The sequence below is a fragment of the Dendropsophus ebraccatus genome, chromosome 3 (genome assembly GCF_027789765.1).
Source record: "Dendropsophus ebraccatus isolate aDenEbr1 chromosome 3, aDenEbr1.pat, whole genome shotgun sequence".
NCBI classification, from domain to species: domain Eukaryota; kingdom Metazoa; phylum Chordata; class Amphibia; order Anura; family Hylidae; genus Dendropsophus; species Dendropsophus ebraccatus.
In genome coordinates this window covers 51,498,351-51,521,658 of record NC_091456.1, presented here as the reverse complement: position 1 = coordinate 51,521,658, position 23,308 = coordinate 51,498,351, and the positions used below count along the sequence as shown (strand labels likewise).

At 41.1% G+C, this 23,308-nt stretch overlaps 1 protein-coding gene across 4 annotated transcripts in view; it reads right to left on the bottom strand.

Moving 5' to 3' along the window:
* Positions 1–23,308, bottom strand: part of FANCC (FA complementation group C) — a 90,032-nt gene that overhangs the window by 22,758 nt on the left and 43,966 nt on the right. For all 4 annotated transcript variants that reach the window (XM_069961752.1, XM_069961755.1, XM_069961753.1 and 1 more), the window contains exons 5-8: positions 17,342–17,446; positions 15,680–15,735; positions 14,434–14,598; positions 4,826–4,982 (exon numbers count right to left, since the gene is read on the bottom strand). In XM_069961752.1, the coding sequence (XP_069817853.1) occupies positions 4,826–4,982; positions 14,434–14,598; positions 15,680–15,735; positions 17,342–17,446 (483 nt within the window). The remainder of the gene's footprint in view (positions 1–4,825; positions 4,983–14,433; positions 14,599–15,679; positions 15,736–17,341; positions 17,447–23,308) is intronic.

Here is a 23,308-nt window from a genome sequence, read left to right as displayed (position 1 = left end):
TTTGTCAACATGTCACATGCAGGCTTTTAAATCTGTCACAAACTATGCAGCACACCCTAACCAGAAACTGGAATGTATAATGTCAGATTTATTCACAGACTTGTTCAGCTGCGTCCTTGTCACCCGATGTACAGAATGACACTGCAGAAAGTTGTAATGGTTTTCATATCTTTTTGGATATCTCTTACCACATATTATTTTGTGAATATGATCTAATTCCTTATAAGTTTTTTTTAACACACTAAAAACGCCATATTCGAACACAGCCTTAGCCACATAGGTGTGGTGGTAACTGGTAATCCAGTTCAGCCTTTCTCTGCCCTGTACACATAAAGGGCCGAGCTGCAGTACCAGTTACCCCCAAACCAGTGTGGCTAAAGCTGTACTCACAGCACTCCAGCAAACGGAACAGGCCATCAGTACTAAATCCTGGAAATCCTCTGTACCCACAATCTGCCCCCATCTAACCACTTGTACCATCAGATAGCTGCTTTTAATCCAAGATCTGATATGGGGTGCGTTCGGCAGGTGATGCAGTTATTGTCCTTAAAAAAATTTAAAACTTGCAGGCCTGTGTCAAATTGGCGTGGTCTAGAGTATCTGTGCCCAGACTTGCACCGCCTCTCCATCCCTCCTCCCCACCCTCTTCACCATTAGGAATGCCACTGGCAGGTTTTTTTCTATTCATCACTTGTCTGAAAACAGGTGCCTTAACGATCCAACACACGTACAGTGTTCTTACAGGTGATGAATAGGAGAATACCTGCCTGGGGCATTCCTAATGATGAAGAGGGTGGGGAGGAGGGACGGAGGGCTGGTGCAAGTCTAATGCACAGACAATCTAGGCCACGCTAATTTGACACAGGGCTGCAAGTTTAAAGTTGTTTTTAAGGACAATAACTGCATCACCTGCCGAATGGACCCCAGGACAGATCTTGAATTAAAAGCAGCTATATGAAGGTACAAGCGGTTTTTGGGGGGCAGATTGTGGGTACAGAGTCAACTACAACACATAAAGGTCCCTTTAACTTACAATGGCCTCAGATTAAAATAAATTCAACATACAATGGTCCTTTCTGGTTCTCAACATAGAATGCTACAGACAGTCAGGATCTGCAGTGCATGTGAATAGCTAGATGATCGACATATAAAATTGTACATTTTAGGACCCTTTGGTAGATTTGGCAGATTATTGCTCCCTGGAGAAGATGACGATTAGCCAAAGAGCCAATCATCTGTTGATTGTCGTCTTTTAAACATGTTTAAAAATCATTGGCGGCTACGTGTAGAGGTGCGCGGCTGATGGTTGATGACACTGTAAAGATAATAGAGTTTATACTTACCTATTCTACCCCGTTGTCCTGCAGCCTTTTGCCCATGTTGCTTGCTTACCGCTGACGCTTCTAGCCCAATCTCTTCAGTGAAAGGCTGCTCAGCCAATCATTTGCTGCGGTGCTGTCCTGTCTTGGCCAGTCACTGGCTGAGCAGCCAGTGTCAGTGGTGAGTAGGGAACATGGACAAAAGGCTGCAGGACAATGGGGGAAAGTAGGTAAGTATAAAAGTTTATATTTTTCATGTAAAAAGCAAGGGCTAATGATGTCCATGCTGCCCTCATGCACGATTATTGACTTGGTCTAGCAGATGGGCGCTCACTTACAGGGAAATGTTCGGCTGTCAAATATGGCCCTTATTGGTAAAATCCCAGTTTTAGTAAAGTGCATGCAGTGATTGGTTGTCTAGCAGCGCCTCTCTATAATACAGTGTGTTACTACATGTCCTGTACTGCTCTTTAACTGTGCCAGGTTGAGTTTCTCCGTTGGGCACCAGGTGAGGGCTTCTTCTTCTTTTCACTATATTCCATGTAGTGATTTATAGAAGGGCAAAACTATGTCATTATTATAGGTACCTATGTCTCTTTTTACAGCTTCTATTATGGTATTTGCCCTGGAAGCAGCCAACACTGGTTGCTAAAGTTTACCTTTCACCAATATCCCCAAGGCTCCTCCAGTGGCAGTTTTTTCAGCGTTTTATTATTTTAAACATAATAGTATATTTTATTGCTTCGGCCCAAGTGTATAACCTAACATTTACCCACATGAGACCTCTTTCTGAACTTCTCTGCCTAAGTCTCTGTTTTCCTAAATCTATGGGCATTGGGGGTGGGGGATTACTTTCTGGCTGGAGGCACTCTGTGGCTGGCACTGTTAATCTTGCCTGGTGCTGTTAATAAAGGCACTCTGGGAACCTGGGAAAACTTTCCGGCTGATAATCTTTATGGGCCATTATAAGGTTACATAGTTGGTAAAGTTGAAAAAAAAAAAAGACACGTCCACCAAGTACAACCAGGGGAGGGGATGGAGATGGATGGATCAATTCTACAAATGCATTTATGTTATTCTGTTCTAAGGACATTGCTTTGACCAGATCCTGGGGTAGACTGTTCCACAGATTTACAGTTCTCATGGTAAAAGCAGCTTGTTGCTTCACAAGAAAGAACTTTTTTTTTCCAGGCAGACGCAGTGCCTTCTTGCCTTTGGCTGACAAAGTTAAAGAGCAAAAATTCTGGCTAAATAGTTTATGGGAGCACTCCGGCAAGCAGTGTTAATGGGGACACTCATGCACTGTTTATGGAGACCTTCCCCTAAGTCTCAGTGTGTGTGACTGCTCTGGCTGTTATGGGGCAGTGGTTAATTTTTAACCTCTTAATGACAGCAGATAGGCTTTTTTTTTACAATGGCCGCTGGTCGTTGCATATATAAACAAGCTCAAGAGCAGTTTTATTGAAGTGAACAATGAAAAAGCAAAATTCCTTGAAGTGTCCCTGTCATTATAACTTTCAAAATCTAAAACAACAGTAGAGGTGAAATAAAGCAAGTTTGCAATTTACATTCATTATTTTTTCCCCGTTATTATGCTGTAAAACAAAGCTGAACTTACCAGAAGTCCAGGTCCAGTCTCCTGAAGGCAGATTTTAATTCTTGTGCTGGTTGAAAAAAACAGACTAAACACAGGAAGTCCCGACAGTACAGAGTGTCACTGCTCAATGTGTCCACCAATCAAATGACTGCCTTCTCTGTGAGTGCAATTGACCTGGGAAACACAGGACTTCTTGTGTTTAGACTCTTTGGGGGAAGTCAGAACACAGAAGTGCCGTGTTTTTAATCATTACTAAAAAAAAATTAATGTTTCACCTCTACTTCTGATTTAGGTTTTGAAAGTTAGAATGACATGTACCCTATAATAGTTGAAGAACTGCAGTTTTTTTTATAATTTTGACCCAGAATTTTTATTTTTTGTTCTGCATTATGTTTTATGATAAAATTAAGGATTTAATTAAAAATATCTATTTGTCTTGTAAAAAAAAGCCCTCATAGGGCTCATTTTATGGAAAATTATACGTGTTATGACTGTTTTGAATGTAAGGCGTTAAAAAAATCACCAAAAATCTACTGGTGAAATGGCGGAGTGGTATCAGTCGCATGCTTTTTTTTGCATGTGGGATCTCACCTATTTGATGACACTTGACTAGGATCTGTTTTGAACGCTATTTCTGACTATCTAAGGAATATTTGGGTCAATCAAAACCTTTGACACGTCAAAAGTTTTTTCAAATGACAGGGACGCTTTAACGGCTGATCATCGGTGTGTATATATATATATATATATATATATATATATATATATATATATATATATACACCGTACATGCATAAGCATACGTCTTTTGTTCTGCTGACATGGTTACAACAGCACAGGCTGGAATTCTATCCTCGTACTATATACAGCGGGTAAGCTTATGTCACAGGAAACAAGAAAGGCACAGTGTCTGCTCAAAAATTTTATAACTTCCCAGAGAATCTAGAATTTCTATAGCTAATTTTGTTACATTCTCAAGGGACAGGAAACAAAATTAACAGCACACCATATAAAATAGGAGTTACCAGACCATCACACTTTAATTACTCTCACAAACCAAAAATAATGCGGCGACTATCAGGTTTCCTCTGCAAGAACGAACAAGGGTTATCCTGATAGTCCTTTTACACTCTGCACCGAGATATGGCCCCTGATAAATGACACGCACTTTCGCCACAGACTATTGTATTCTTCTTCTTCTAAGTGTAATTCCGTATACACTTATATTGCCATAGCACCACAATGCTGTCTAATGTAATCAGAAATGCATGACTCATGGTTCCACATAGTAATACTAATCACCTAACACCATATGGTTCATGTACAGGCCATTAATACAACACACTACTTTCTTGTTCACGTCGGATCTCTGTAAGAACAAAGGGGTTGAAATATGGGTTATGTTTTACAAACACAGCTGCAATGAGGAATTCCAGGGAGAGCATAGCGTCTGACTTTCTACCATATATATCGAACATGTTCTTCCTTTTGAAATGGTATCAAACAATAATGAAACACTAATGTTCCATTGAAGTGTATATTTATTAAAGCAAGGAGCGCAACAACAGTATAAAAAGAAAAAAGTCGGGAAAAAAATCTTTAATATAAACTGTATTGTATTTAAAAAAAACCAAAAAAAAAAACCCAAAATGCTGCAGAATCTGTTGGCGCTATACAAATAAATTATTATTGTTATTATTTAACCAACCATTTAATTAAGTATAAAGTCATTGTATAGATAGATATACGATATATACATCGTATATACAATGATTTGTACTCAAAGACTAGAGGCAGAGAGAATGTTCACCATATATGTGTCTATAGATCATCCCTGCATATTAATGATATTCATGTAAATAGTCTATAAAATCATTAGGAAAATGTGTGTTGAGAGTCGAGCACTTACCAAGTATGAATCTTTTATGATCTCTTCCATTTCTCTGAATGATTTGCTTTGGAGAGCAATTAATCTCTGAAATAGATCCAGCACGGCTTTTTCAAGGCTCGGCAAATGACGAAGCCACAAGCTAAGTACTCCTGATTCACTTAGCGCAATCTTCTTCCTTCATTTATGAGGAAAATACAAACTCATTTAAAAGTAACCTTTCTTATGAGAAACCGAGCCACAAAGGGAGAAAGACATTACCAACTCCTTACTGTACATACACTCCAGGACATCAGGAATGTATCTCCGGAGGTTAAAGATTAGAGAAGAGCGAATTTACAGTAATAACAAAGTGCCGCTCCTCCAGGGTGCTGAGAAAAGCTGGATCCAGTCCTGGGAAACTTTTCAAAGTCTCCCAGGACTGGATCCAGCATTTTCAGGCACCCAGAGAGGAGAAGCACAGAGCCAAATGCTGATCTAATTCAAAATATTACTTTTTTAACTCTCACAAAGATGTACTGTATTTTCCTACGTATAAGACTACTATTTAGGGTACAAACCCACCTGCCGAATCCACAGCGAGTCCTCTCGCTGCGGATCCCGGCCCTATTCTTTCAATGGCAGACAAGATCGCAGCAGGGATGTCCCCAGCCCGCCCCGTTAACCCCCCGGCCGCCGGAGCATATACTTTACCTGATCCCGGCTCCGGCTTGCTTCGGCGGTTCCCGGTGTCTTCAGCAAGCCGGAGCCGGGATCAGGTAAAGTATATGCTCACTCCAGCCGCCCGCCCGCAGCCCCGGCCGCCTGATCACCCCCCCGGCCCTGGCCGCCATACCTCCTCCCACCCCCGCAGCCCCGGCCGCCCAATCGCTCCCCCGCAGCCCCGGCCGCCCGATCGCCCCCCTGCAGCCCCGGCTGACTGATCGATCCCCCGCCCGCAGCCCCAGCCACCCTACCTCCTCCAACCCCCGCAGTCCCGGCCGCCCTACCTCCTCCCACCCCCGCAGCCCCGGCCGCCCGATCGCCCCTCTGCAGCTCGATCACCCCCCCCCACCGGGTCTGCAGGGGGGCGATTGGGTGGCCGAGGCTGCGGGGGTGGGAGGAGGTAGGGCGGCCGGGGCTGCAGGGAGGCGGGCGATCGGGCGGCCGGGGCTGCAGGGAGGGGGGCGATCGGGTGGCCGGGGCTGCAGGGGGGGGCGATCGGGCGGCCTAGGCTGCGGGGGTGGGAGGAGGTATGGTGGCCGGGGCTGCGGGAGGGTGATCAGGCGGCCGGGGCTATGGGCGGGCGGGTGGAGCGAGCATATACTTTACCTGATCCCGGCTCCGACTTGCTAAAGACACCGGGAACCACCAAAGCAAGCCGGAGCCGGGATCAGATAAAGTATATGCTCTGGCGGCCGGGGGGTTAACGGGGCGGGCTGGGGACAAACTCGCAGCAGGAATGTACATGCCTGCAGCGATTTTGTCTGCCATTGAAAGAATAGGGCCGGGATCCGCAGCGAGTCTCGCTGCAAATACGCAGCGAGAGGACTCGCTGCGGATCCGGCAAGTGGGTTTGTACCCTTAAGCCAGGAAAATCTTCTCAAAAGTCAGGGATCATCTTATACGTCGGGTGTTGTCTTATTGGGCGGGTGCTGAAAAACTTCGGAAACGGACTGGAGAATCTGTGGTCGTCGCATACAGTGGTGGGAGCTCAATAGTGGCCATATCCCCATCGTATGTGGCGACGGTATGAAGGGTAGAGCAAGCTGGAGGTGTTCGGGGTATGGAAAAAAAGACATACAGTAAAGTGGCGCTGTGACCATAAAAACACACCTCTTTCACCCACCTGGCCGCCCTTGTATCCTCCCGGTATTACTGTACCTCCCTCTTTGCCTCTCAGATCTCGCTGCTGTCTGATGTTTTTTCTTTATTGTTATTTGGTGTGTGTTGGAAGAGGGGAAGTCTTATACGGCGAGTATAGTTGGGGGTCGTCTTATATGCCGGAAAATACAGTAGTTACAACCAGAGTAAAAAAAAAAATACTTCTTTGTTGCGGTAAAGGCAGATAAAAACAGTGAAAAAACAACAATAGGCTGTATATCAAGATGTTTTCACTATCCTGGTAGTATAAGGGCATTTATAGAAATCTACTGAAAAAATAAGAATAGCTTTGTCTTAGTTATCTACTGTCTGAATTATATTGTATGGAGTCAGATGCATGATGGAAAACTATCACCCACTAAAATGGTCCACAGTGTACAGCAATGTAAAGGCCACAAACAACAGTGTCTGGGGAAATGCCAGCAAACATGTTTTTCTTTCAAATCAACTGGTTTGAGAAAGTTATATAGATTTATAATTTACTTCTATTTAAAAATCTCCAGTAAAAAGTTTTCCAGTACTTATCAGCAGCTATATGTCCTGCAGGAAGTGGTGTATTCTTTCCAGTCTGACACAGTGCTCTCTGCTGCCATCTCTGTCCATGTCAGGAACTGTCCAGAGAAGAAGAGGTTTTCTATGGGGATTTGCTACTGCTCTGAACAGTTCCTGTCTCGGACAGAGGTTGCAACAGAGAGCATTGTGTCAGACTGGAAAGAATACACCACTTTCTGCCTTTCTGACGGACATACAGCAGCTGATAAGTATGGGAAGACTGGAGATTTTTAAATAGATGTAATTTAGAAATCTATAGAACTTTCTGAAACCTGTTGATTTGGAAGAAAAAATTTCGCTGGAGTACCCCCTTTAACCTTTTTTCTTCTTTTGCTGTATATAAATGGTTTAGTATCCTGGCATCCCTGTCCGGTAGTCTTAAAAGTGCATAACCGACATAAGGCTCTAACGAAATGTGAACGAAGCCTTAACAGCACAGATTAAAGGGAGCCAATCAGCCCGTTTGGGATGATATGGTTCCCTTGAGCATTGCATAAAGCACCTGGATGGGCCCCGGGCAGCTCCCCGCTCGTATCTAGTCACTGCGCTCTGCCTGTCAGCGCGCTCGGCGGGATGATTGACAGGCAGAGAGGCCAGTAACGGACCTCTCTGCCTGTCAATCATCCCCTCTGAGCGCGCTGACAGGCAGAGCGCAGTGACTAGATACGAGCGGGGAGCCGCCCACCATGACTACTTCCCCGCTCGTATCTAGTCACGAGCCGGGGAATAAAAGTCATTTTCTCCGTTATAAAGCACCTGCTGCGGCCGCGGCCGGTACGTGCCGCGGTCGCTCCAGGTGCTTTATACAATGCTCAAGGGAACAATATCAGCCCAAACGGGCTGATTGGTTCCCTTTAAAGTATGAAAATATTACTTTACTGAAAGAGTAGTAGATGCTGGGAATAAACTTGCAGCAGATGTGGTTGGTAAATCTACAATAACTGAATATAAACCGTCCTGGGATAAACATACATACTATATATATATATATATATATATATATATATATATATATATATATATATATATATATATATATACACACACACACACACACTACCGTTCAGAAGTTTGGGGTCACATTGAAATGTCCTTATTTTTGAAGGAAAAGCACTTTTCAATGAAGATAACTTTAAACTAGTCCTAACTTTAAACAAATACACTCTATACATTGCTAATGTGGTAAATGACTATTCTAGCTGCAAATGTCTGGTTTTTGGTGCAATATCTACATAGGTGTATAGAGGCCCATTTCCAGCAACTATCACTCCAGTGTTCTAATAGTACAATGTGTTTGCTCATTGGCTCAGAAGGCTAATTGATGATTAGAAAACCCTTGTGCAATCATGTTCACACATCTGAAAACAGTCTAGCTCGTTACAGAAGCTACAAAACTGACCTTCCTTTGAGCAGATTGTGTTTCTGGAGCATCACATTTGTGGGGTCAATTAAACGCTCAAAATGGCCAGAAAAAGAGAACTTTCATCTGAAACTCGACAGTCTATTCTTGTTCTTAGAAATGAAGGCTATTCCATGCGAGAAATTGCTTAGAAATTGAAGATTTCCTACAACGGTGTGTACTACTCCCTTCAGAGGACAGCACAAACAGGCTCTAACCAGAGTAGAAATAGAAGTGGGAGGCCGCGTTGCACAACTAAGCAAGAAGATAAGCACATTAGAGTCTATAGTTTGAGAAACAGACGCCTCACAGGTCCCCAACTGGCATTTTCATTAAATAGTACCCGCAAAACACCAGTGTCAACATCTACAGTGAAGAGGCGGCTGCGGGATTTTGGGCTTCAGGGCAGAGTGGCAAAGAAAAAGCCATATCTGAGACTGGCCAATAAAAGAAAAAGATTAAGATGGGCAAAAGAACACACACATTTGGACAGAGGAAGACTGGAAAAAAGGATGGATCACAAAGAAGAACGTTTGTGAGACGCAGAACAAATGAAAAGATGCTGGAAGAATGCCTGACGTCATCTGTTAAGCATGGTGGAGGTAATGTGATGGTCTGGGGTTGCTTTGGTGCTGGTAAGGTGGGAGATTTGTACAGGGTAAAAGGGATTCTGAATAAGGAAGGCTATCACTCAATTTTGCAACCTAACGCCATGCCATACCCAGTGGACAGCGCCAATTGGAGCCAATTTCATCCTACAACAGGACAATAACCCTAAACACACCTCCAAATTGTGCAAGAACTATTTACAGCAGAAGCAGCAACTGGCATTCTATCGGTAATGGAGTGGCCAGCGCAGTCACCACATCTGAACCCCATTGAGCTGTTGTGGGAGCAGCTTGACCGTATGGTACGCCAGAAGTGCCCATCCAACCAATCCAACTTGTGGGAGCTGCTTCTAGAAGCGTGGGGTGCAATTTCTCCAGCTTACCTCAACAGATTAATAGCTAGAATGCCAAAGGTGTGCAAAGCTGGAATTGCTGCAAAAGGTGGATTCTTTGACGAAAGCAAAGTTTGATGTAAAAACAATGTTATTTCAAATACAAATCATTATTTCTAACCTTGTCAATGTCTTGACTCTATTTGCTATTCATTTCACAACGTATGGTGGAGAAGAAGTGTGACTTTTCATGGAAAACACAAAATTGTTTGGGTGACCCCAAACTTTTGAACGGTAGTGTATATATATATATCCAGACAGACAGGAGTGCGCCAGAGGAACAGGAGCAGGTAAGCATTGCGTCTTTATTATTTTACCAGCTCGGCATAGAATTAGTTTAAGAAAATTGCCACTACATTCCCATAGTGGAACGGGAATGAGTATCGCAGCGGATTTGCTTTGATATGTGCAGCGTGAAATCTCCTATGGACTCAACATATGTAAACGCACTCTAAAAGGCTAAAAGGGGTTATTCAGCCCAACCTTTTTTTGATTTAATGTTCAGGGAGGTGTGGGTTACTTACCTCCCCTCACTCTCCCCGCTGTCCACAGAATCCTTGAAGTATCACACTAAAAAAACAGGAGTTCTAAGATCCCATAAATGGCGGGGAGGAGTGATTTCTTTTTAAAGGGAATGTGTCATCAGAAAATGACCTATTCCTTAAATAATGTTTTATTGTTAAATGTATTTAAGAATTTTAAGTGATATTTTTTCTAATCCTCCATTTTTCTATCTATATTTTAAAACAATTCTGAAATCTTGCAGTTTTCATTCTCACCACTGGGGCTAAAGCTAAGCTGAGACTTCCTGTCCTTTCTGTGGTGATAAGAAGAGGCTGCTGTAAAGTGATCTGTACAGCATTATAGCATCAGGTGACATCAGTAGATAGAGAAGACAATAGCAGATCCCTGTGGAATGACCTTTTTGAAGGTCACAGAGCATGCTCAGTAATGTTTCACAAGGAAACACTGTCTATTGTCATCTATGTCCATGAGTCTTGCCGTAAAGTAGGTTGCTAAATGCTGTTCAAAAAAGCTCAGGCAAGATGGCAGCCCCCATAACAATGTACAAAAAGTGAAAAAAAAAAATACAGCCAGAAAATAGAAACAGATTAAAATAAAAGAATGTTCTATGCTTCTGACTCTACTCAGTAAAGGAAAATCTAGGAGATGTCACTGTACTCCACTTTGTGTTGATAAACAGGGCACTGCTGTGATATGATCTGTACAGAACAGGAAGTCTCAGTTTAGTTTCTGGCTAAATGGCTGGGCTTTCAAATAAAGATAGAAAAATTATAAAATAGAAAAAACATCACCAAGAATTTTTAAAGAATATGTTTAACATGATTTCAACAATAGAACAATATATAATCTCTCACAAACTTAGAACGTATCCTAAGGTGACTTTTTAGGATAAGCTGCAGTGTGTGTATATGAGAATTAGCACTACATCTGGCCATCATATATTTTATATAAAGCATTTCACAGCAGATATCTGATCTGCTGGCAACATCTGTCATTTTCATTTCTCTGGGAGCCTAATGTCTGTCTAATGTTTATGCTGTGTGCACAGAAAACTGTATGTGAGCGTTTCTCTCCATCTTCCCTCCTCCCCCCCTCCTCCCTTCCAAGGTGGCTGATGTAAACAAGTCCCTGCAACTTTGTAACAACTTTCAATGCTGGGAGGATTAATTACAATGAGTTCATCAGCAACTTAACAACAGATTAACCCTCCCAGTATTACTAAAAAGCTAAAATGTTGCAATTAGGGACTTGTTTACATCAGGGGTCTCGGGAGGGAGGGGGGGGCATAGAGAAAAGCTCACACACAGGTTTTTGTGTCTGCAGCAGAAAGCAGCAGCTCAGAACTGGGAGAAGGAGACTAAATAGATAATAAAAAGTATGGAAATAATTATTAGTCTTACCATGAGCAAAAACATATCAAAAGTTATGTTTGAGTGGAATAGCCTTTTAAGTCAGTTTTTTTTAGCACAATAGGAACATTTTCAGTATTGTATGAGCATATTATTTTCTTATTTCCACCAATTGTGGTAATGCTAATGTTATAGTTCACTGATGAACCTACACTTAAGTGTGTGTGTATATATATCTGTGTGTGTGTGTGTGTGTGTGTGCGTGTGTGTGTGTGTGTATAGGGCCATCAGGCCACCACAGTTGTTAAGCACAATCACTTACAGATGCTCCTGTTGATACAGGTAGCCCTTAGAGCAGGGACGGGGAACCTTCGACCCTCAAGCTGTTGCAAAACTACAACTCCCATCATGCCTGGACAGCGGAAGGCTTAGAGAATTCTTTAGAGAGCCCTTAGAGAAGTCAACTAGATGTGTAGTGAGTAGAGATGAGCGAACCGGGTTCGGGTTCGAGTTGATCCGAACCCGAATGTTCGGCATTTGATTAGCTGGGGCTGCAGAATTTGGATAAAGCGCTAAGGTTGTCTGGAAAACATGGATACAGCCAATGACTATATCCATGATTTCCACATAGCCTTAGGGCTTTATCCAAGTTCAGCAGCCACCGCTAATCAAATGCCGAAAGTTCGGGTTCGGATCGACTCGAGCATGCTCGAGGTTCGCTCATCTCTAGTAGTGAGCATCTCGACCCCACAGATGTTTAACACAACATTTTGGCATTAACTGTCATTAGAACAAACTTTTGACATGTTACAGCCACATGTCATAAGTCTGTATAATATAATTCCATGAATTGCAACATTACCATTGAGAGCAGAAATGAAGGGGCAGAGCGCTTCTTCCCCTCTGTTCTCAGCACCCACATCCTCACCAATAAAAACTTCTGACATGTGGCTATAACATGTCAGAAGTTTGTTCTAATAACCGCCATGCTTTATGCGTGAAAATATTAAACTTTTTCTAATAGTTACATTTAACACAAGATTACTCCTCTTCAGAAACAGATATATGCATGCCAAAATGTATTATGAAATTTCTCTTGAGTATAGCAGTACCTCATATGTGACTATATAGTGCTGTTTGAGCTTACAGCAGGGCTCAGAAGGGAAGGAGCGCCATTTTGCATATTTAGCACAGACTTTGCTTGAACAATTTTTGATTGCATTTGCAGGGTTTACTATGGTATCAGAACAATAAGACCCCCCACCCATAAAGAAGTCACCCTACTGTGGAACCTCTCAAAATTAATCTAATCTAATTTTAATCTATTTTTTTTTTCTAATATGAACATTTAAAGGAAGCCAATCAGCCCTATTGGGCTAATATGGTTCTCTGGAGCACTGTATAAAGGTAACAGCCCCGTCAACAATTCATTGCTAAGTGAATAAAAAGAAATCCCACAGTATTTAAACTGTACCTCAAAAATTGAAAGACATTTGATACATGGGAATTGGCCCTAGACCACACTATTCTGTATTGTCACTATTCTAGCTCTACTCTGTCCGTTTCCAAAAACACAAGGTCATAAAAGGGCATACAATACCGGCATAGCAGGAACGCTTATTGTATTTGTTTGTGAACTTGCCAGCACACAAATTTATATGTCAGTAAAGATAAATGTCATGTTAAGAGCTTTTTTAAAATTACCTATTACCTGAAGTTCCTACTTCCGCCACTAGATGGCAACAGTATCATACGCAAAGCAACTTGTGAATGTAACTATATATATATATATATATATATATATATATATATTTTTTTTTTTTTTTTTTTTTTTTTTTTACTTGTTAGCTAGATTGCTTCCTAGGCTTTGCTAAATGAACTACAGCTACACATAAGAAAAAAAATATTTATATATATATATATATATATATATATATATATATATATATATATATATAATTTTTTTTTATATTTTTATTTTTTTCATTTATTTTCAACACACTATATTTAAAGCCCTCTCGTTCTTTGTGAATAATAGGCTAAAATAAAACAAAAAACAGATGTTCTTCCTGGCAGAACAACAAAAAACTAATTGGTTGGCTGATCTTGTGTGCAAGCCTAAAAAGTGTAAAAAAATAAATAAATAAAAGGGGGGGATATATAAGGTAAATATATCTCCTCACAATAAAAATTGAAATATTTTACAATAACAAATGTAAACATACAAAAACAGTGTATGAAAAAGTCCTAATAGAACATAGCATCATTGCTCCTGCAAGGTGATTGACATTAAAAACACAAGCGCACACGCGCACACACACACACACACACACACACACACACAAAACAAACATCACATATCATAAAAAATTAACGAAGTGATAAGGCACATCTACCCCAAACAGACAAATGACCCCTGAACACAGCTCTGTAGACAAAAAACAAAAAAAACTAAATGGTTCGGATACAAACTTCCCCCCAAAAATAAACCCTTAAAAACTGCCAGTGACAAAGTTAATAGAACTTCACCATATTAGGTAGGGATTAAACTGGACGAGAATTTCTGATCTAGGTAAACGGAATAAACATTTAAAGGGGTACTCTGGCCATATAGTAACTTTTTTCTATAGTGCGGCATATAAAATAATACTCATCCTATTATTACATAACCATACTCCACATAGTATCTGAAACACTAACCACAGAGCATTTAGCAGGGGGACCCAAAAAAGTCACAGGAGGACCCCGGGGGGGCAGGGTTAGGTGAGGATAGCGGTTTATTACTCTCTATGCGGCGCCAGCAATAGAAAAAACAAAAAAACATTTAATGGCTGGAGCACACTTTTAAATACTTTTTAAAAGCATGTGTCTGCTAAATATTGTACTACTAGAAGCAAACAACACGTTTAAAAGAACAGGAGTGCAACATCTGCTTACTTACCGTAGAACTGCCTCATTTACAGCGTATAAGAATTGACTGTCAAGAACTTCATATGGTTCAGGTCCATTGTAAAGTAGTAATGCTTCTAGCAATGGGACTACTTCATCCAAGTTGAGAATAGGAATACATATCAGAGATATTGATCGTACTTGCTGAACCAATAGACTATGGAAAGAAAACAAAGAAAGCAAGGGAGATGGTTAAGGTCTGAAAAAGATACAGTATACCGATTTAAAACTGAATGTCAGATTCAAAACAGTGTGAGAATACGGCACAAACAAGATCAGGCACCAATCACATTGCAGTCTGACTGAATAATAAAAAATTATGAATATGTAAACTGATGCAAAATGTGTGTATAAATATATATATAAACGCTATGTAAAAGAAAAGGTAATAAATCAAACCAGACCATTTCTGACGCTCACAAGTAGGAGATTTTGGAAAAGCGTCAAGCAGCACCATATGCATTAAGCTGCTTAATATATTGAACCCTTTTGAAAGGACCACTGTTATGTGAATATCCATATTATCCAAAGGATTATTCAGAAAAAAAAATTCTAATCATCTGGTACCAAAAAATGCCAGAGATTTGTAATTTACTTCTATTTAAAAAATTGAAGTCTTTCAATACTTATCAGCTCCTGCATGTCCTGCAGGAAGTGGTGTATTCTTTCCAATCTTAAGAGCAGGAGAGGTTTTCAATGGGGGATCTGGTCCTGCTCTGGACAGTTCCTGTCGCGGACAGAGGTGGCAACAGAGAGCACTGTGTCAGACTGGAAAGAATACACCACTTCCTGCAGGGCATACAGAAACTGATAAGTACTGGAAGACTGGAGATTTGTTTAATAGAAGTAAATTACAAATCTGTATAACTTTCTGACACCAGTTGATTTGAAAGATTTTTTTTCCACTGGAGTACCCCTTTAATTCTGGTTTCATCATCAACTCCACACTGTGTCGCTGTCTGGATACTTCAACTGCAGGCTGAAAAATTAACAAAAATATCAATTCTGGAATGATGAGAGGTAAAAATGAAAAGCTGATCTGGCTCAAAGGCCCCAAATTATTCTGGCCCCTGGGAGTTCTATTTTATGTGCATCAGATGAAATTGAGAAATAGCGAGTGAGCTCAGATGGGACAAACTTTTTGGGCTACAGATCTGGCCACAAATTTACAGCACACCGAGTGATTTTCCCTCTTGATCTAAGCATCACAATTATAATTTTTATAAGACAAAGCGTACTCAGAGCGGTCATCTCGTCGACTACTTCGCAGCTGCTTAGTTAATGATGAAGTGATCTGTAAAAGAGCACAAGGAAAATGTAAGGAAAGCAGAACTAGGGACCAGTATGTACATTTCACACCAAGTTACTAAATGTCAGGTTATTTTTTTTTTCCCAAAACCTAAAATGATCAGTAATCAAAGGCATACAAATTAAAATAAATCATGTGTCGCATGTATCTAAAATGTACACAGAATAAATACAATAGAAACTAGTGCCTTAGGGGGAGATTTATTAAAGGGTGTAAAATATACACTGGGTGTAAACTGCCCACAGCAACCAATCACAGCTCAGCTCTCAGCTCTGGTAATATAAAAGCTGAGCTGTGATTGGTTGCTGTGGGCAGTTTACATCAGTCTTTATTTCACACCCTTTGATAAATCTCCCCCTAAGAGTCCTATTACATGGCCCGATCATAAAGTGTAAACAAGTGCCAATCGGCTAGATTTACTGAGCAATTACACGGCCCGACTATCGGGCAGCACGGATATAATTAGCGATGCCCATGCAGCCCTTGCCTTTAGTGTAAAATAATAAAGTATTTACTTACCTTCCACGTTCCCCGGTGTCGTCAGGCTTTCCTTGGTCTCTGCAGCTCTGCCTTCTGTTCTGGTCTCTGCAATGACAGGCCGCTCGGCCAATCACTGGCTGTGGTCCTGTCTTGGCCAGTGATTGGCTGAACAGAAGGGAACAGGAGGCAGAGCTGCAGATACCGGGGAAGGCCCGAGGACACTGTGGGAAGCAGGTAAAGGTAAGTAAATACTCTATTATTTTATACTACAATCATCAGCCATCGGCCACACATCACTATTACATGGCTGTGGAGGAGGTGAATGAAAGCAACATCATCTACTTATCTCCCCGGTTTCAGCACTGGGGCCTATATCTTGCTCCTCAGCTGCTTCCTGGTCTGAGGTGGGGCTTGAGACTTGACATTTCAAGCCCGCTCATCAGCAGCTATAACGGGGTCCCGCCTCTGCCGCTGAAGCAGCCTGGGACCGGAGAAGCATGATGTGGGCCCCAGCACTGGAACCGCGGAGGTAAGTGGACGTCGTTGCTTTCATCCACCCCCTTCCTGGCCAAAGTGGAAAAAAAGGGCTCCAGCCCAAAGTACCCCTTTAAAAGGCTTCCATGGTTTGCTGCTGAGCAGCAATTTTCATAGGCTTCCTAGGAATGTAGATAGATAACTATCTGCAGGCACATGTATTTCCTTTGTGGACTAAAACTTTGTGGATTTGAAAATAAAGAATCTGACAAAAGCTAATTTTTGGCCCAGACTATCACTGTAACTGCAGGATGCAACTAAGTAAGAGGCAGTAATGACAATGATCAAAAAAGTGTTCTCGTCCCTCGTCGTAATAGGATGAGAAAGATTCCTGAACAAAATTGGAGGGTAGGACCGTTCATGGCTTTGCCGATTAGCTACAATGAATCAGCTTGCCTTGATGTATCTTGTCTTCATGTCTAGATGAAAGCACACGTTTTGATGTGTCTTGATGGCACAGATAGATTTTCAACAATTAAAAGTACCATAATCAAACAAAATAAGCAGTCTTTCGTAGCATTCAAATTGAATTGGTATCATGCTTCTGGTTCTTCACTATGAATGTAAAACCACTTACGTTTTTTAAAAGCCGTTCATAGTACTCAGCAGCTGTACATTCAAGTTGGCTAAAAAGGTGAGAGTCTTCTCTTCCTTTTCCAGAAAGGAGGTGACAAAAAAGTCTCTGTGTGTGGAGGCAAAAAGAAACTATTATTTACAAAGGTAACAGAATACTTCACATATAAACTTGGAAGTAGGGCAAGGAAATACGGCCTAAGATGAAAATCCTAAATAAATAAATAATTAATTAATTAATTATGACTCTCAATTTTAAACTTGAAGAGGTCATCAAGTTAAATAATTTTGCAAATACATTAATTTACAAAACTTGTCTCCTCCTACTGATAGGTTGGCTCTTTTCCTCCCATTGTTGACAGCTAGTTACCTAGGTAATTGACCACCAATTTGATCTAAAAGCAGAGGGATGGCACTACTAAGTCTGTGGTGTTGTGGTCATGGCTACAGAAAGGTGTAGCCATGAGCACAACACCAAAGACTTAATACTGTTGATAAAAACCCCTCAATGTATAATCACATACATGCACGTGATTGTGGTGTTAAGGGGGTATGGAGGGGTATAAAGCCTGTTCTATACACGGTGGCTCCCGGCTGCTATCAGCAGCTGGGGGCTGCCCCTAGTAGCAGACAGCAACAATTAGTCAGTAGCCTGCACAGACGATGTCAAAACAGCACATGCAGCACAATGTGGGCATGGCGAAAGGTAAGCTTGGTGCCTTTTTTTAATCTCCCCCCAGCCCGTAGTGATTTTCCCCCCCGCCGGACTTCTCCTTTAAATGGCCCTGGCACGTGTCATTTGTGATCCACAGCAGTCCACATCAGCTCCCTGCGACTTATTAGCTGCTGTATGTCATGCAGGAAGTGTTTTCTTTTCAGTCTGTCACAGTGCTCTCTGCTGACATCTCTGGCCGAGATAGGAACTCTGTCTCGGTTTTCTATGAATCCCCATACAAAACCTCTCCTGCTCTGGACAGTTCCTGTCTCAGCCAGAGATGTCAGCAGAGAGCACTATGTCAGACTGAAACTAAAACAACATTTCCTGCAGGACATATAGTAGCTAATAAGTACTGGAAGACTTGAGATTTTTTACAATTACAATTACAAATCTATGTAACTTTATGACAGCAGTTTATTTGCAAGAAAAAGATTTTTGCTGGACAACCCCTTTAAAAGACCATAGCGCTAACAAAAAAAAAATATATATATTTGCGCATTTTCATTTCGGAGGGGTTTTGTCTTTATGGTGTTCGTAAACTGACAGGTTATCTATGTTCCTCAAGTCAATATAAATACGACATAAGGCAATTCATATAACCTATTTTATTCTACTGCTTTTAAAAAATTAAAAGATGTGATTGAAATTGCTCTATTCCAATAGTTATACTGCTTTTATTCTTTGGTCTGGATGTGATGTGACCAAAATCATAATTCTGTGCTTTGACAGGTTATTCTGCTAATGCTGTTTTTTTTGTTTTGTTTTTACATGAATTTGTAGCCCCCCCCCAGGGAACTCCTATGAAAAATACAATGACTGCTCATAGAAATCAATGCAGTACATATGAACCACATTGATCTATGTTATCTACGCTCGATTTCTGCTGCAGACAGCCTGAAACAATCGCCGAGCTGGGGACACTGCTGGGAGCCAGTTGAGGCTTTTTTAAGTATAAAGGCTGAGCTTGCAGCAATCACAGCAAGACGATCGCACCAATGGACCATTAGGGATGGCTTTTACAAGCTATTTAAATGCTGATATCAGTTTTAACAGCAGAATTTAAGTGGTTAATTAGCCGACACAAACAAATGGTTTATGCCAGCTAATAGCTGCGGTCTCCGGGTGCCGATATAACAGCTGGGAGCGGCACAATACAGAGGCGGCTCGTGTTGTGAGCCCTCTCTGTATACCCTTAACAGCTCCACTACGTCCATATACATCATCGGTCGTCAAGGGATTAATTACCACATTTACCACCGCATTTACAGATTACACTGGTCAACAAATTTTCAAAAGTTGTTTGGTTCAGAAATAAAATTATTCATTTCTTAATGATTTTTATGTGCTGAATTCAAATATCACAAGGAAAATGTTAATTGGCTCTAGTTTCTATGATATGGAAGAGTATAGAATACAGTATAATAGCCGACATATTTATTACTTCTGCAATCATAAGGAAGCAAGTTTACTGTTCATTAACTTTTGAAATATAGTCATAGGAAGCTTAGTTCTATCTGAAATCAACTACAATTTACAGGCATATCCAAGAATTTTTACAAATTAATTATTAGAGATGAGCGAACCTCGAGCATGCTCGAGTCCATCCGAACCCGAACTTTCGGCATTTGATTAGCGGTGGCTGCTGAAGTTGGATAAAGCCCTAAGGCTATGTGGAAAACATGGATATAGTAATTGGCTGTATCCATATTTTCCAGACAACCTTAGAGCTTTATCCAAGTTAGCAGCCACCGCTAATCAAATGCCAATCGTTCGGGTTCGGATGGACCCGAACCCGGTTCGCTCATCTCTATTAGTTATGTTTATTGAACTCTGGTATGTAGATCCTTATTCAATGGCTACTTGGTGCATTTACACGTCTTTTGTATTCATACGTGGGATTGTCTCTGATAACTGTCCAACAGTAATCTGAAAGCATTGACGGGTTCAATTTACCCAGATACCTTAGGCTAGGTTCACACTGTGTTTTTGCAATCCGTGTTTATCCGTGCATTTGTGTGCATCCGTTTTGATCCGTTTTTCCATTGACTTCCATTATAAAAAAAAAATTTTAATAATGGAAATTAATGGAAAGGCAGATCAAAACGGATGCACACAAATGCATCTGTTTTTTTCATCCGTTTTTTGTAAAAATGAATTTCTAATACATTGTTTTAATAAAGTTATGTTACTTTGTAATTAATGAAGAGGCATGGTAGCCTCAAAAACTCACATATTGTTGTCACTTAATTAGCCATTAAAAGTTATCAGGACAACTTCTATCCACTTGATAACACAGTACACAACTATTTTTTCTTTTGACAAAGCAGTTTAGTTGAAACAACCACTGGGGGGCAACATAAGACAAGAATATGTGGTGTACAACAGCAATTTTATACCCTATTATGGCTAACATTGAAGAGACTTTACAAAAAAAAAAAGACAACAAAAAAGTAAATAATTCCTGTAAAATCAGCCCTCCACAAAAGTTTCATAAAATTAGAAAATTTTATGTTGATTGAAAATGATTGAACCAAATATAAAAACAATGTGCAAGAGATTTATGGGTGAAAGGTTCCCTTTAACTATCTGCAACTATCTGCAATTAACCGAAATCCTTCCCTCTAAAGTGGTGGTAACTTGGTGATGTATTTGATCATAAATACCTATATTGCAAATATATCTTTGGGCATACACAACACAAAAACTGGCATACTGGCATAGCTTTAGTTGGGCAAAGCTAAGTCCGCATGATTTATTCTTTAGAGATGAGAAGCCCAAGCGTGAGGTTCGCTCATGTGTAGACTTGTTGATGTGATCTTTTGATTGCAATCATAATACGGAGCAGTAAGGATCTGTACCGCAGTGTATTACGCCTAATCTGCTTCAGTAGCAGATAGACTGGAGGCCAAACTGAGGCCACTGGCACCCCACAATCAATATGCCGGGTGCTGATGAGGAATAGAGGAAGGGCCCTATTACATGGGACGATTATTGTGCGAAAAATTGTTATATCATTTGAATATAAACAATAATCGTTCTGTGTAATTGCAGGCAACGATCGGAAAATCGTTGTTGATCTTTGATTTAGATCTGCACCTTAAATTATAGTTAATCGTTCGCTGTAATTCCACATTCGTTCGCTCAAGTTCCGCATTTTTTCACTAATCATTCAGTGTAATTGCACATTGTTGATTGTTTTGCTGGGATCAGGAGTAAACAATTGTAATAACGATCGCAATAACGAATGTAGTAACGATTGTAACTAACGACCATCGTTCTGTGTAATATGGTGAACGATTTCAGGTTAACGATAAACAATCTCATTTGCAATCGTTTATCGTTAAAAATGGTTCCGTGTAATAGGACCCTTACCTCTGTCAATTTGTTATATGCTGCAGCCCCCTTGACTGCAGCAGCTAAAGGGTTAAAGGGGTTTCCCAGCAACATGGATAAGCTATCCATATCACAGCTCATCAGTCACTTATTGGCAGAGTGCATCTGCGCCAATCAGCTATTCGCCATTCATACCAGAAACCCCAACTGTCAGGATAGGAGCACAGGTGCCCAGCAATGTGTGACAGCCAGGTCCTACCATGGAGGAAACCTGCAAAGCAGCCAATGTGTCAAGTAAGCAGAATACAATAAGCGATGCAATGTACATGTATGGCTTCTGTGGCAAGTATACATCAGAAAAAATGTGTGATGCTGACATATACGTGCACAGAAAAGCACGGACCCCTTTGGTTTCAATGGTTCAAATGGAGTCAGCGCATTTGGGTAGTTTTCCAAATGTCTACATGTTTGGGCTTGGACCCAAAAACTTGGTTCACTTCGCCGCTGGAGTCAATGGGGGTTATGCCGGTCTGTGGCACGTATACATTAGCATCACACTGACATATATATGTGACAAAAGGCCCAATGTAATATCAGCAAGTCTTAATATGGAATCCCATTATGCCAATAGTGCAACCATTTGTGAGGGTTGGGGGGCTCCCTTTCCCACAAACTTACCCCACAGTATGTTTATATACATAAATATGTTAGCCGCCAAAAGAAATGGAATCAGCTACATAACTGCCTGCCACCCACTACTAAGCAAAACCTCAGTCTACCACAAAACAGCTATATGTAAAAACTGCTTTTCTGGCAAGTCTGCAAATGCCATGCAAATAGCATGAGAGAAAACCAACCCTCTGACCACCAAGGAAACAACAGCCTCGGAATTGTTACTTCAAGGCAAAATTATAGAGCACAGGGTCCTGGGATTATCATCATTTTTCTGTAAGATTTCATACATACAGCTTTCTAGATACTCGCATGTACAGGTTAAAATATTTGAAGAAATTGGAATCTTATGAGATTATGTAAAAAATTGGAGGAGGAGGGGGGGCTTAGAGTGATGAATCCTGGGAAGAGTAGTTAAGCTCTGACCTAACATCAACTGATCACTACTTCCTGGTTCCCATCCAGACACACACGACTGCAAATCACAGCAGTCACCACCATCAAACTGTGAGTAAGCGACTGACTGGCTGTTTCCTTATGTCGAAACCGGGACTAGAAAGCGGAGATCCGAACAGCACCAGGGTGGAGGATTGGCAAGTAAATAACTGCCAGACAACCATTTAAAGGGAATCTGTCAGCAATTAAAAAATAAAATAAAATAACAATAACCCGTCTAACCAGATCGGGATTAAGCTGCGCTACTCTCTCCAAGATGGTGCTGCTTGGAGTGAAGGACAGAGCCTGACAGAATCCACACACAGTTCCACACACAGTTTTTAATTGCTAAAATTAAGATGGTGGAAAAGACACATGCAACAATGTGCTGTTCATAGACACTCCGGCGCCGGAGTGGCTGTGAACAGCACATTGTTGCATGTGTCTGTTCCACCACCTTAATTTTACCAATTAAAAACTGTAATCTGTAATTCAGGTTCCAAACTGCTGACACTGTTAGATAGCCGTTAGGTCAAGGAGACACATGGTACCTTTCATATATCTATCTGTGCCTCAAGGATGTTTGTATTACTTGGTACAAGGAGTCAAAGAGGCTTCTCCAAGCTCCTGATCTGCTATAAACTGTAATGTCTCCTCTTTCTCGACTCTCTGCTTGATTGACACATGGAAGCAGCTCATTAGCTCCGAAAAAAATCTGACTCTTTGTACTACAGAATAAAAACATTTTTTTTTATGTTCTGGAAGTACAGACTGATATATGAAAGGCATCAGGTGGGCCTGCCTGTGGCAGAC